The sequence below is a fragment of the Morus notabilis genome, unplaced genomic scaffold (assembly GCF_000414095.1).
Source record: "Morus notabilis unplaced genomic scaffold, ASM41409v2 Scaffold726, whole genome shotgun sequence".
Lineage (NCBI taxonomy): Eukaryota > Viridiplantae > Streptophyta > Magnoliopsida > Rosales > Moraceae > Morus > Morus notabilis.
The window spans coordinates 57,491-72,708 of NW_010364062.1; the positions used below are offsets into that span (position 1 = coordinate 57,491).

Below are 15,218 nucleotides of genomic sequence, written 5' to 3' on the forward strand. Positions count from 1 at the left end.
AAAAAAAAAAAAAAAATGTTCCGCATATTTTAAGAAACCCCAGTAAGTACAAGTTAAAAAGTTAGTAACAGTGGCGGCCTCAAAGGAGGGTCGTCACAATCCTAGCCCACGGCACGGCCCATCCTGGCCCACGGCACGGCCCGGCTTGGCCCACGTAAAATTGGCACGTGGGCTGGGCTGAGCTGAAGTAATTCGTACATGGGCTGGCACGGCCCGGCCCACATAATTCGTGGGCTGGGCCGGCCCGGCCCACGGCCCACGTGGGCCTAAGAAGAACGGGACGGGCCGGGCCGGGCCGGCCCGTTCTTGCATCTCTAGGCGGTTAATAAATTTCTAAAGGAGAGAAGAGAGACAGTACATATCAGAATTATGGTCAGAGAATGGTCAGCAACAACATTGACTTGTGATTTTACAAAACTGTGTAGAAATTCAGTAGACTATACATTACATTACAATACATACATATCTGAGATATATATATATATATATATATATATATCTAGAGAGAAATACAGATGGAAAGAAAGCAGAACAGAGAGAGAGAGAAAGGGATGGATCAGCTACCCAGTTGTTAGCCATTTCTCTAATTCCTAGACTCTAAAAAAAAAAAAAAAATACACAACTTACATGCCAAGGCAAAACACTACAAGTAAACAAAAACAACCATGGGTTTCCTCACAAGCCCATGTTCAATATCAATAACTGATTCAATATATTTCCTTCCACAAATTATGTGGCATACCGCATACATATATATAATATATCAAAATCAAACGCAAGAAATTCAATCGACCAAAAACCCATGTTCAATATCAATAACTGATTCAATATATTTCCTTCCACAAATTATGTGGCATACCGCATACATATATATATAATATATCAAAATCAAACGCAAGAAATTCAATTGACCAAAACCCCAGGTTCAATATCAATAACTGATTCAAAATATTTCCTTCCACAAATTCTGTGGCATACTGCATACATATATATATAATATATCAAAATCAAACGCAAGAAATCCAATCGACCAAGCTTGATGGAAATAGAAAGTGGAGAAACAAAAGCCAAACCTCAGCGGAGCTTGGCAGAGGCGGACTTGCGAGCCCGAGGAGGACTGAGGAGATCGGCGGAGCGGCGGCTAGGGCTTCTTTCACCATGAGAGTTAGAGTGGCAGAGAGAGTGAGAGAGTCGGAGGCTGGAGGCGGATGTGCAAGTGAGGACGACTGAGGAGAGAGGCGGCGGCTAGGGCTTCCATGAGGGTGGGTGAGAGTGAGAGAGGTGAGGCGTGAGGGTGAGTGGTCGTGGGTGTGGGTGTCTATCTGGGTGAGAGAGTAAGAGATTGAGAGAGACTGAGAGAAAAAGGGTGGGTTTTTTTAGTTTTGTGACTTGTAAAATTAAAAACGACATTCCAATCTTCCGAACGACAACATAAGTTAAAAAAAAATGAAAACATTAAAAAAAAAAATCCTCGGTCGGTTCGGTTTTAACCGACTTTGCACATGCCAAAACCAAAACCGAACCGAATATCTAGAGAATCGGTCGGTTAACTGAACCGATTGTGTTTGGTTCCACGTGGCACCGTCATTTTTAGTTTTGAGCGGTCGGTTTCGGTTTTACGATTTTTTTGTACAGTCCTAATCATTCTTACCCCACTTCTGCTTGGTCGCTTCGAGATTGGCCGCGACGAAGAGGCAATGTTCAATGGCCGTCCTGATGAGTTTAGCGCGGTGCGCACTGTTCTAACTTTTGGGGCTCTTTTGGCGCGGGCCTGTTGACGTGGCAGGTGCGAAACTCGTGGCCTCATTTGGTTGGTCGACATTATATGTACGTCGGTCGTACCCTGTCAGTGCATTAGTCAACAGAGGTAATGAGCTTCTAAGTGTGATTTTTGACGTCAAAGATGGCCGGAGTGAAGACGTTGGCCCCGGCTGGGTTAGGCTAAACTCGGATGACCCCGAGGACAGCGGTATCCGAGGGCGACATCCGTTGCGATTCTGGCTCCGAGATTATCAAGAGTTTCTGATGAAGACTTCTAGTGAGCATATGGCGTGGGAGAGGAATGTAACCGGTTTATGGAGGAAGTTCCTAAGCATGTAATTGAGTTATATCCATTTGTTTGTGAATATAACGATTTCGATGGACGAAATATGTTGGACGAGATAAGGCTCAGTTTTAGAAATATTAGGCTATGGCTGAGGTGTTTTCACCACTTCCAATGGGGAGAACGCCCAGAAACTTGTTCTAGAGGGACTCCGCCGAAAGTTATGGAGATTAAATTTCTTCGTCAGGCATTCCCATAAACCAAAAACCAGGAGGTGAATAACTAGCTAAGACGAGAGTTTCTGAGCTTGTTGTTTTGTGTATTTCATAGACTCCTTAAAACTTTTAGATGTGTGATAAGCCATATTCACATGTTTGTGAAAACCAACTATAGGACCGCAACGGACGTAGTACGTCAGTCGGCAAAAGTAAACTTTGGGTGTTGTAAGCCATGGTTGGGTATTCTCAGAGGTTATCCAAAGCTTTAACTACTTCCAATGGGGAGAACGCCTAGAAACACGTTCTAGAAGAACTCCGCCGGAAGTTATGAAGATTAGAGCTCTCTGAGGAGTATTTCGGTAAGTGAAAAACCAAGAGTTGTAACCAACAAAAAAGAGGAGGTTTTAGGCTTTTATTTAGGTTGTTGATGTTGGGTTTTGGTGTGTGTTTAGCTTAGGGAAGAACGCCCGAGCATTACTTGCTCGGAGGAGCTCCGCCGAAAACCATGAGAAGAGAAGAGTTTCTCTTAAGTTAGAGAGCTATGCATGGCTTCATAGGCAAGGATGGGGACTCCAAGAAGAGGGAAATTTCCCTCCAATAGTGTTTAAATTCCTAGCTTAGATTGCTGATTACAGCTACGTCGGTCGGACGTTTTTGGCTGGTTTTTAACGGAGCTTTATTGGTTTACAAAGGGTGTCTTGTTCAGAAAGTGAATACATGGGGTCTTGGAGTAGTCAATGAGATGTTCTCATAATGGTTAAGTAATGACTTTCACCTACTACAGGCAAAAGCTTGCCAAGAAGATGAAGGGATGGGCTGCTGAGCAGCCAATGGGAGCTCTCTTGGTTATTTCGGGTGAGGCCAGAGGAGGCAGCTAAAGGGTTAAGAGTTTGCCCTTCCTCACTTGTGCTTACCTGCCTTTTTTATGATTTTGGAGAAGAGGCCCCGTTTGACCTCCTGGAGGGAAAGAGAAATGAGAGAAAAAAAAGGAAAGATACGGGAAAAAATGCCATTTTGTCTTTTAGTGCAAGGTAATGGACCAATAGACTTTTTCTAGACTATTCATAAAAGGTTTGGAACTGTAAAGGTGGTAACTGTAAGCTTGGATAATTTGCTTTACTCTGTCTAATTTCCTTCATAACCCACATTATCCTAAATTCCTCATCGACCTAAGGCCTCCCAAGTGAGCCGAGGGTCTAATTGGACTGGATAAAATTGGCCCGTTTACATTCCTTGGCCTACCAAACCACGGTCCACGTAGAAGTCCCCGAAGCATGGCTTGGGTCTACGTACCATACCTTGGGTCGTGTTGTGGGATATGGGCCGAATCCGTACCATGCGATTTTTCTAGCATCAAGACTAACAAAACCTTCCTCAGTCTTTGATGTTTGAGAGGTTCCGCCAACCATATTATCCTCCCCCACGTGTGGCTGGGAGGTGTCATTTTTCTCATTAGTATCCTCCATTTGTGATTCGACTGCACCACGTGCCCGCCTACTCGCAAAGGCCTCGTAATAGAGCTCCTAATTTTTAGTGGGTCTTTGTGTGCACACTTTGCCCATTTGTGCGACTATTAAAAAAGCAACTTAGAAGTGAGAAATAGCTACATACTTCTATTAGGAAACTAAATATGCCAAAGTACATAAGAAAATTACTAACCTCGCAGAAGTCATTCCAATATTCCTCCGTACATGTTGGGCAATTTTTTACGGCATCTCATCCGAGACCGGTGTTTGTGCGAAAGGCAAGCTCAACATTGAATTTCTTTTTCAGTCTTTCCTTGGCCTCTTTCACTCGGCCTGGAGGAATATGAGTGGAAAATAGATGGGATAATTCGCTGGCCCATTGCTCCCAATCTGTTGCCTCAGGTTGACGGCCGTTGTTGTTTTTATTGTAATCCGCAAGGGCGGATTAACAGTGCATGTTTTTGTTTCTCATACCAATAGAAAGTCATGTCATCTTCATTCCGTCGCGACATCTAATACATAACATCAAGACCACCACCCACGACAAGAAAGAGACATATGCCATGACAAAGAAGAATGGATGATTAAAGCAAAACATGTTAACTCATTTGGCTCAGAAATTCGTATAAAAGCATCATCTTAGTTTCGGAGCACTACCCTTATGGCATGGCAGTTATGCTACCAGGTCTCATTCTAACAGGTAAGGGATCATAGTACAGAACTCTTAATGCCCCATAAAAGGACACCACATCATGGTTCAATCCATCATAACCCGCATAAATGAAGTAGCAACTTATAAATGCCTAAATACCAAAAGGATAGCGCTACAACGAAACTGATATGCATAGAAAAAATGAATCATCATTGCCAATAATCTGGCCAAGATGAACAAACATCACATCTTCTCATCCAAGTATTGGGTGTAGTATATTTATATAAATGGGAGACAAAAAGTGCATCAGAAACATGAAATGGCCATTTAAAATGAGAAATAATCACATAAGCCTACAAGTATTGTACACTTACTTCCAAAACAAGAACAACCGAGCAAAGTAAGTATTGTACACTTACTTCTAATATATTAATATGCTTTCATTAATAGCAGTTCCCAAGTAATCTTATATACACTTTTGATGTCTGAGAGGTCTGAATAGGCTACATCATTCGTTTGTTTTCACATGGTTATCAAATGTCTAATTAGGATAAATTTAAGAAAACATCATTCATTTGGTTTGTGTATGCCTGTCTTTAGGTACCAAAAGCATATCGATTCTGGTCTTCTATACTATCTCCAGTCAGAACAAGCGCATGTAGTGTATAACAGAGTGTGTTTCTAATTCTATCAAAGTTTTGAGGTGTATCCAAAGTCTATTTATTATGTTTAAAGGGAATTGTGGTCTGAAGATCTAACCTAACTGGACTAATCATGCCTCGAAATGAACTTGCACCTAATATTCTCAAGGCATTGACAACACAAGTACTTCCACCAATGTTACAGGTACGTGTGTTTTTAGCAGAAAGCGGTTCTGTAAATTCCACTGGATATTTCATTTATTTATTATTTGTTGACTTTCTGTTTTAGAGTCCAGGCATGTGCAGAGGTTGTTGCCATCTTAATGTTTGTACCATCTATCACAAGGTAATTCTTTTTCTCCTAAGCTTGAAGGAATTTTCTGGTAGGCTGAATCAATAATTCTATCGGAGGCCCTTATAGAGTTTTGAGTATCATACTATCATTTGTTAAAAAAAGAAAAGAAGATTTTGATATGTGTATTCTCTTTGAGGTCATGCTTAAATGTTGTAGGTACATGGTGGAATTGCTGAAAGCAGTGGATTGAGAGACTTATTTGATTCAAATAATCATCACTTAACGAATGCTCATGGTGTGTAACAGGCTTGAAAGAAAATGGCCTTAGTAACCAAGGCTCATCAAAGACCTGAATATTGTGGTTCTATTTTTGTGGTAAGTGAAATGTATGTTTAACATGTTTTATGCTTATGTTTAACCAAAACTCATGTTTGTTAGTCTATTTTTTTCTCGGTATACAGGAGGCATTAGTGTCTAAGATTTATGTGTTCGCCTACCTGGGTTGATTAATTTTTTGTACTTATAAGTTGATTAGAGACTTAGGTGTATTTTGCATACTTTATTTATAATCTAGGCACAACACCGATGGCTACACACAAGGAAAATCTAGAAAGTAGAAAAATTGCATGATGAAAGCACAAATGTGAAAACAACCGCGGTCACTGCAGAAGATTGAGGTTAATGATCTTTTCACATCCACGAACAATTTTTCTGATCTACCATTCATGAATCTCAAATCCATATCTAAGCTATATCTAAGCTCAAATCCAACATCTATAAACCCATAGTGCACAAAAAATTCATGAATCAGTTTTTTTTTCACATTGCAGAGAGCTTTAGTCAAACTATACACCAACGGTAGAGTGATTTCTAGGCCCATCAGATGATTAATTCACGGAGGCAAAGAGAAACGAAGAAAGGAAAAGCAGAGAAAATTTACCGAATTGGACCCACAGTGGATGAACGTGTGTGCTCCTCCAACAAGAACCCCAATCGTGATGAGGATGGAATACCCCAACTTCTCCGTCGCCAACAGCGGTACCTTGAAATTCTCCATCGATGACGGCGATTTAGGGTTTAAGGTCGCCAGTTACGGACACATCTGCTCAAAACAACCGGCAACGGAGGACGCCGATCGCGGATTTTTCCAGATAGTTCCTCCATTTTGGGGAAAGCGAAGAAAGCAGCGGAAAAAGTTCTACCCTCATGCATAAACAAATATGAGATGGAACTTCACCACGCTAGAAGAGAGAGCTTTATCTGCAATTTTCCATCGCTGTGGATGATGGGAAACAACAGAGAGGAGAGAGCTTTTGGTGGAAAGAGGAAAGAAAAAAACAAAACAACGGTAAGGCGCGAGGGAATTCGACAGGCTTTTGCCTGAGTTGTGCAGAGTTAATATTTTATTGTAGAGGCATGTTCGAATTAATGAAATTCACGCCTACATTGAATTCCAATCTCAGCAACTCAACTCGTATCCGGATTCGAGTTAGGGTTCTAACTCTGAGTAACGAACGTTGATTTGGGCCATTGGGCTGATTAAAATTAGGTTGGTTCAAACCAAACCCACAAAATGAACATGTTCTTAGAATGCATGAGTCTTAAATTTTTACCTTTTTACACTTACCCTGTCAAATAACCATATTAGTTATATAAGTATTAATAAAAAATAAAAGATAAAACAATGCATTAATTCACCAATTTTCTCGAACCATTTTGAACCATTCGCTTCCAAAAGTAAACCTGCACATGAATTGGGTTCCCCTTCAGGCACGGCAAGGGCCCATGCCCCAAACCAACAGAAGTTCAAATACTAACGACTGCACTATTTCTACTTTTGTTGGGTTCTTATTTGATGCAGATAGCAACCGATCCTCAAAAGACCCAACTCCCAAGGAACACTGGTTGGATCAAGAATAACAAAAATAACAAATAAGAGCAACTATTCAATGAAGCTTTTCTTTTTTCAACCATGCCATAAATCTGGTCTCTGTACATCACGTGATAGCCGCGTGCAGTAGAACCCGTGTAAGGTGTAGAATAATCAGGAAAAAACGGACCATCAAAGACACCAAAAAAAAAAAAAAGAATATTCTCTTTTATTAAGTTATAAATGTTGTATAAAGAGTAATTAATTATTTACAGAAGTTCTCCACAAAATCTACATGGACTTTCTGTAAAATTTCACATCTGCTGCCAATCTAACGTTAATCACATAGAAATGGACTTCAAACTAGATCAAAAGAAATGGACCCTTTTCATTTACTATAAATTAATCTATAATGGTTACACCTCAATGGTTATCAGCTTGAAGGTATGCCAACAAAAGCTGAGGGTTATTACTAATATTCATACAATGGCCAAAGCTAGACACCGCGGGCGACGAATGACCACTACTAACTTGAACCGAAAGTTAAATGCATACATTGTTACAAGTATCAGCTTTCAGTTGTCCGAGTCCAGAGGTTACCGAAAGTTAAATGCATATATTGTTACAAGTATCAGCTTTCAGTTGTCCGAGTCCAGAGATCCATAACCGTAGGGGTTTTTGCTAGCCCACTTCCATTGATCCTGGCACATCTCATCGATGCCGTATCTTGCCCTGCAAGAAAAATCGCGCTTGTAAGACCATCACAAAGTTTCATGGCTTTAAAGCATTTTGAAATTTGTTCCTAGAACACACAAGTCAACCAAGAGGAAGAAGATGATTACTGATTTTGGAGTAAAGTAGCACTTACTTCCAGTTCAATTCCCTTTCTGCCTTCTCTGTTGATGCAAAGAGAATTTCGACATCACCAGGTCTTCGCCCAGCTATCACTAGAGGAATTTTCTGGTGAAGTTAATTGTCAACTTATTAGCTCAGGTTGATAACAGAGTTCGTCTAACACATAAAGCATTAGATGTAAGGACAAAAAACTAAACAAGCCCTCCAGTTAAGAAGTTAAATAACCTAATCTTGGCAATTTGAAAGTGAGAAAGTGATGGAGAAATTTGTTCCAGTTAATTCAGGATAACATTGGGGCTATTTGAGATCCCATCTAACTGATATAGGCTTTAACTACCGCTGTGTCAGTAGGGAAGAGAATTTATCTAGACACCTCAAATATAAAGACAACTCCTAAATTTCCAATAAGCATCATTAACATACAGGATCTATTTCTGGACTAACATCTAAAATCCAGTCCAAACAAAGAGCAAGGCAAATAAACTTAGCACGTTCGAGGAACTAAATGGTGTACTTCAAGAATCAAATTAATCAACACTAACAGTGGTAAAGAAGTACACTTCGAGCTTAAGAAAGGAAGAAAAAGATATAACCTTTCCATAAGCCTTTTCAAATGCTGCAACCATCTCCAACACCGATGTTCCTTTTCCAGTTCCCAAGTTGTACACCTCGCAACCTGGCAATATACATTCAACGTTAAAACTGATGAACTACACATACATAATGACTATCTGATACCGACTTCAAGTACTTTTGCCAGCTACTATGCTAATGAATCGAAGGTGAACAAAAAACAAAAAATCACAAAAAAAAAAAAAAAAAAAAAAAAAAAAAAAACCAATAAAAAAAAATTTCAAAATGAATACCCAAAATAAAAAAAAAAAAAAGAAAAAAAAAACCGATTAACAAAAATTTGCAAATGACTATCCTAAATACAATAGCAAAATATATTAGATGCTGCGTAGCACGGGGGAAATAAAAAGTGTGAATTTTATACTGAACCATGCTAAAATCAAATTTAACTTGAATATATCAACACCCAAAGATCACAGAAAAAAGCTCGTGTTGTCAATAGATGGCTTCCCTTTAAGCAAGAGAAACTATCACTTGTATGATCATTATGAGCAAGAAACTTGGACAAAAGGTTCCACACCAGAACAAATGTGCAAGTACCATCACTATGGGTGCAGAATGGTACCACAAACATATTGGGGCAAGCTAACACATTAAAGATATTTAATAAGCGGTAAAGGACATGAAAAGTACAAATACTTACCTATCTTAGCATCTTCAAGTTTCTGCAATGCAGCAATGTGTCCATCAGCTAAATCAACCACATGAATGTAGTCACGAACCTGAACATATTAGCATTGTTAGTATTGAACATGCTCTTCTACTGATATATGTGACTGGTCAAAACGCATAATCAAGAGTTCTCCATTATCCATAAAGTATAGAAGTTTAAAATACGTATTAGACGCGACATGTTTAAAAAAACAAAAAGTCCAAGCTAGTGATGGGAAAATGCAATAAAGTAATTAGCATAAACTGTTTTTCAGCTTACGAACTGGAAAATTACAAATCTGGAAATCTACATGTGTCAACAAATTAGAATGACACTTCTACCCTTTTGAACATCCAAATTAAGGCTGTACAATTGATCTGGACATTGCCACCTGGTACTAAGGAGTCTTGTTAACAAATGTTTGTCAACAAATGTTTGCAACAACTGGCATACTTAAAAACTGAGCTTACTAGGTTTATTAAATTAATAAAAGCAACTAGATACCCACCCCAGAAAAAATTAATAAAAGCAGCAAGGCATCACTAGATACCTACCCCAGTTCCGTCTTTTGTAGAGTAATCATTTCCAAACACTGTCAAGGCTGGACGCCTGCCAACAGCAACTTGTTGCACAAATGGCATCAGATTGTTTGGAATTCCACGAGGGTCCTCCCCAATATATCCACTAGGGTGTGCTCCAACAGGATTGAAGTATCGGAGCAATATAATTTTCCATTCTGGGTCTGACTGGTAAATGTCACGGCAGATTTCTTCAATAAAAAGCTGAAAATGCACCATACTATATGTTATCATTAAATTCCAAGGAAGAATATAACTTGAACAATAATTTTGTCTCTTTTTTTATTATTAAAAAAACATGAATAGAGAATTCTATTAAACAAGCTGCAAAATACAGACAATTCACATTTCAGAAGACGTACATAACTACAGCCACAAAAGTGAAACTTTCATGAATGCTCAAATCTCAATCAGGCATTGTTACTGAGCCAAATTAGAGGAATCTAATTAAGGTTGAACTAACCTTAGTACGTCCATACGGATTGACTGCTTGGAGGGCGGACTCTTCTGTACAAGGAACTTCCTTTGGGCAACCATAGACAGTAGCTGATGACGAGAAGACAAGCTGAAATCAAGTTTTTGAAATCAGTCATTCAACTAAATCCAATCAAATAAAAGATGATTGCACCTTTTGCATGAAACTTAGCGAGACAAGTAAAGAACTAAGACTATCTCAGAGGAGCTCAGAACTTGAAAATGAGATTCCCAACTGTAAAATTAAAGAGAATGCAAACAATTTCTCCGCTTGTTAAATTTTATCTTTAGAAAAAATCTTAACAGGCTTGAGCAGTGACATCAATATACAAAGCTTATATAGATTGTTTCTTCACTCAGGCAATATTTACAAAATTAGGGCCAGGTTAGTCACGAAGCTACTGTTCATTAATCAATTATTTAAGCAAAGCATAGTAGCAAATTCTAGGGACTGCCACAGGCCGTTGGGAAAAACAAATAATGTAAAAAAGCTACAAAAAAGAAGCAAATGAAAAGTTAATTTGCATTCTAAACCACTCAAGCAATTGTGAGCTATCAACACTTTTCGAGGGATTCATTCAAGCCACTCTTGCTTCCATCAGAGAGCTTAACAACTTTCTCTCATTAACAATGTTTTCTTTCGAACAAGAAGGCATATTGGATCTCAGCTTCCATGATGCAAAAATCTCACTCCATTATTTAAAAAAGAAATCAGGGTTACAACTGCTTACGCATCATTACAAATGGACAAGGCCATAAGCAGGATTTTGGCTCTAGTTTGTAAAGGGTGTGGATTTGGATGGGGAGGTTTTAGGACCTAAGTTTAAAAGGCGGACCCCAGTGCCAAAGAGGCTCCCGTACTATGACAGGCTCGGAGGAAAGCTCAATCCCATATGTACTAGGACCTAAGTTTAATGCTAAAAAAATTAAAAAAGGCGATGAAATAGGTTGACAAAAGCTAAGCAACACAGGTGGATAGTTCAGTAAGAGCCTAGGCCTTAGACAGAAATTACAGAATCCACAACAAATGCTCCCAAATCCTACCAACGCAACCCTTTAGTTTCCTAATTAGCTGAAAGAGATAAAGTTACTACCGGGTTGTGATAGACATTAAGGCTTAGCTTACATTTTGGTTCTTTTCCCATGAACCTTGGGAGAGAAGGCAAAAGTCAAAACAAGAAAGTTTTCACGGAGAACCTTGTGAAACTGAAACTTATTTGCAATTTTAAAACAAGAACCATGTTACAAATACAACTAGAGTGGCGAAAGACATAATTAATGGTGATTAGCAGTAAATGGAACAGCACTTCAACTTTACAGATAGACTAAAGATAAATGGTACCTTTTTGCATCCATGTGCAGCCATGATTTCCAACAGAGTAATTGTTCCAATCAAATTGTTGTTATAGTACGTTAGTGGTTTCTGAACACTTTCAGCCACTGCTTTCAGTCCAGCAAAGTGTATGACCGCATCAAATCTGCAGGGCACACAAGAGAATGGTAAACGAGTGCAAGACTTAAAAAACATTTCACACACTATACAATGTTTTACAAGAAAGGTTTTCTCTAAGAAGATTCTTACTGTGTTTCAGAGAAGATTTTCTCAAGCGCCGGTTTGTCGCGGAGGTCTACCTGTCGGTGAGAAACAAAGGTTATAAGAAACAGGTTGGATTCGTCCTAGAATCCAATAATGATGAAGACAGAACAACAATCTTAAAATAGTAAAACTTAGCAGCTGTATATTATTCATTTTCCTTTTTCACAATAAAAACAGCCAAACTCGGGGAAAATAAAAAAAAGGGAAAACAACAAATTATATGAATACTACGGTGGAATAAACAATCCCATTTTTCCTTAAAGAAAAAGAAAAAAGAAAATTTCATTCCCACGCTTGAAAAATATAATTTGTATTTTCTCAAGGGGCAAAATATGACACTTTCGTTATTGCATTTAATTTTCGTCACAATTTTTATCAGGTTTTTCAACAACATTTGTCAGCATTCTCACATGAACAGCTCAGCTGTCACGGACTTGGGGCGTTAAGAGAAAATCGAATAAGACGAATTAAGAACGTATTCATCGAAAAGTTCAAAAAAGAGGAATTTTACGGAAACCAAAGTACGAAATTTAGATTAAAAAAAATCAACGAATATTAAATTAAACAAAACGAAAGTACAAAACTCACCGAGAGGGAAATTTATAACATTAAAATTAAGAAAAATAAAATAAAATTAGCAACAACAAAAAGGTTCAGGAATTGGCTGCCAAATTGCAAAACTATAAATTGACATATTAATGAGTGGTTAAACAATATAGAAGTCGCCGAGAATAAATCGTAACATCGAAATTAAAACAAACATAAATTCTGCAAAAATAAATAAAGCCGCCACACGAATTGGTCGCACATTAACACAAAAACTCCATGAATAATAACAGAACAAAAGAATTAAATAAAGGAAAAGGAAACAAAAAGAAAGAACCGGAAAAACGGACCATGTGACTTGACAGATAAACGAATGGTTAAACAACACAAAAACCAAAACAAGCGTAGAATTAGTCAACAAAAAAGCACGAATTCTTCACCAACTATTCGAAAAAACGTATAATTTATCGAAGAAAGGAAGAAACGAACCTTGTGAAAGGAAAGGTTATGGCCGAAATCAGCGGCGAGTTCTTTGACGCGGTGAATGGAGGGTTCGGAGGCGTTGTCGAGATTGTCGACGACGACGGCCTTGAAACCGCCGAGGAGGAGCTGGAGCACGGTGTGGCTGCCGATGTAACCGGCTCCGCCGGTGACCAGAACGCTTTTCGCCATTAACGAACCTTGACGAGCAAATTCCAATACCAGTTCAGCGAGCAATTTTCTCTTGAGACTTGAACTTGATTTTCGGATCGCAACGGGATTACGAATAAATATATGCGAGGGAGGGAGGTATTTATAGCCGGGACGAATCGCTGTCACAATTCTGTTTTTCGTTGGAACGGAAAGAACGAAGAATAATTTATCGGTAAATATAATAAAATTAATAAATGAATAAGAAAAATTAGGAGAAGGAGGAGGAGGGGAAAAAAGAGAGATTCGTGGGAGCTTCTTTTTTGGTGGGGAAGCAAAAAAGTTTTGGACTAAAAAGAGGGGGGATAGAGAAGAACCACGTGAGGCAACGTGGCGCGTTTTTGTGAGCTGTGATTTTTTAAAATTTGTTGTACAATTCTTTAATAAGGTCTACAGTAAAGGCCATATTGGTATGACAGATTTTTAACCGTTCATTTCATCCCAAATTCTGTTACCATTTTGATTCTGTAGTATAATATAGTTCAAAATTGTGTCGTACTGGGGCCCCAATAACGCGGAATTTCCTATTTTTGTTTCCGGAAACCGTATCACCGCTCTGTTATAGATTCTTCCCTTTGCCGGGCATTAGTGAAATGACGAACCTGCCCTTGGACTTGTTCCTTGTCCTTTTCAGTTCCGGGGAATTCAAATGCAATTTTTGTTCCGGGAATTCAAATGCAATTTTTTTAATTGGCACAGATACTCCATGACCTCTTTAATATATGACAGTTTAATTTTTATTTTTTAAATTTTAGTGAAATAATCTATAACGTCATTAAATTGGTGTCATTAAATCCTTTCCGGGAGCATCTGTTAAATTTTTAACATAAATATGCACATGACCCATCATGTGAACATCTTTTTCACTAAAATGACTGAAATATCCAAACTTAATAAAACATCAATTGAAAAAACACCCAAAAACTACATTAAAGAAAAGAGATTACTATAATTTTGGTGTGTGATTCAAACTTCAAACCTGGAGGTTTGAAGTTTGAATCACACACCAAAATTTCTTGAGCCCTGAGCCGAAAAGCTTCAACGCCAACATCGGACCTAGCCTTAACGACGACAATGGATGATCCGGCCCCCACCTCATCCTCTCAACGAAAAGGAAAACCCAATCGTCCTCCCTACAATGGCGACACGGGCCTCACCTTCCTCTAACTGAAACGCGAACCCAACCTTCACCAATAGCGACATGATCTTCTTCTACCCAGCCTCATGATCTCCCTGCTGCACAGGTGACGCGAACCCCTCTACCCCTTACCAGCGTGAGCTCCTCCACCGCCATCCCTGAGTTCCTCATATGTTCTTAGTTCTTTGGTTTCAGCTTTCAATAGAAAGCTTTTCAATAAAAAAAAATGTGGATTGGAGCTCGGGCGATGTTCAATTGAGCAAGGAAACCCAAATTTAGTTCTTTGGTTGTTGTTTCGATCTGGTTTGCACGATGTCTGAGTAGCCTCCCAATTTTCTCATTGTTAAAGTATAAAATTATTGTTGGCCCATCTCCTAATAGCTTAAGCTTTTAGGATGGATTGGTAAACTAACATGATATCAGAGCGGGATGTCCTGAGTTCAAACTCTCATAATTACATTATTTATCCCCATTTAAATTGTCATCACGTGTTGAGGAATGTTAAAGTATAAAATTATTATTTACTCACCTCCTAATAACTTAGGGCTTGTTCTTTTGAGTGAAAAACTTAAAAAAATGCAACTCGAATAACAACTTTATTCGAGTTCATGTTCTTTTAAGTTTAAACTCGAGTTTAAACTCGAGTTCAAACTCGAGTTTAGGACTAAAACTCGAGTTCAAGGGCTTGTTCTTTTGGAGTTTAACTTGAGTATAATTCTTGAGTTATAACTTAAGTTTAACTTGTAACTTGAGTTTGTGTTTGGTTGTATACATTTGAGTTATGATTTGAGATAAGAATCTTTTTGAGTTTGTGTTTGAGTGAGTCAAAACTTGAATTTGTATTTATATAGTATTTTAATAAAAACTCA

General features: G+C 38.6%; 1 protein-coding gene across 2 annotated transcripts; it reads right to left on the reverse strand.

The window, feature by feature from the left end:
• Nucleotides 1-7,550: 7,550 nt before the first annotated feature.
• LOC21385819 (UDP-glucose 4-epimerase GEPI48) lies at nt 7,551-13,410 on the reverse strand. 2 transcript variants are annotated; one of them, XM_024170522.1, is made up of 10 exons: nt 13,011-13,274; nt 11,961-12,010; nt 11,721-11,856; nt 10,368-10,469; nt 9,881-10,108; nt 9,318-9,396; nt 8,635-8,717; nt 8,055-8,146; nt 7,805-7,918; nt 7,551-7,741 (listed from the first exon to the last, which is right to left on the reverse strand). In XM_024170522.1, exons 1-9 carry the CDS (start codon nt 13,191-13,193, stop codon nt 7,825-7,827), a joined length of 1,047 nt encoding a protein of 348 aa, XP_024026290.1. In that variant the 5' UTR covers nt 13,194-13,274; the 3' UTR covers nt 7,551-7,741; nt 7,805-7,824. The 2 variants fall into 2 exon arrangements, with proteins under 2 accessions (XP_024026290.1, XP_010104017.1); XM_010105715.2 differs by having other exon boundaries at nt 7,551-7,918; nt 13,011-13,410.
• Nucleotides 13,411-15,218: the final 1,808 nt, after the last annotated feature.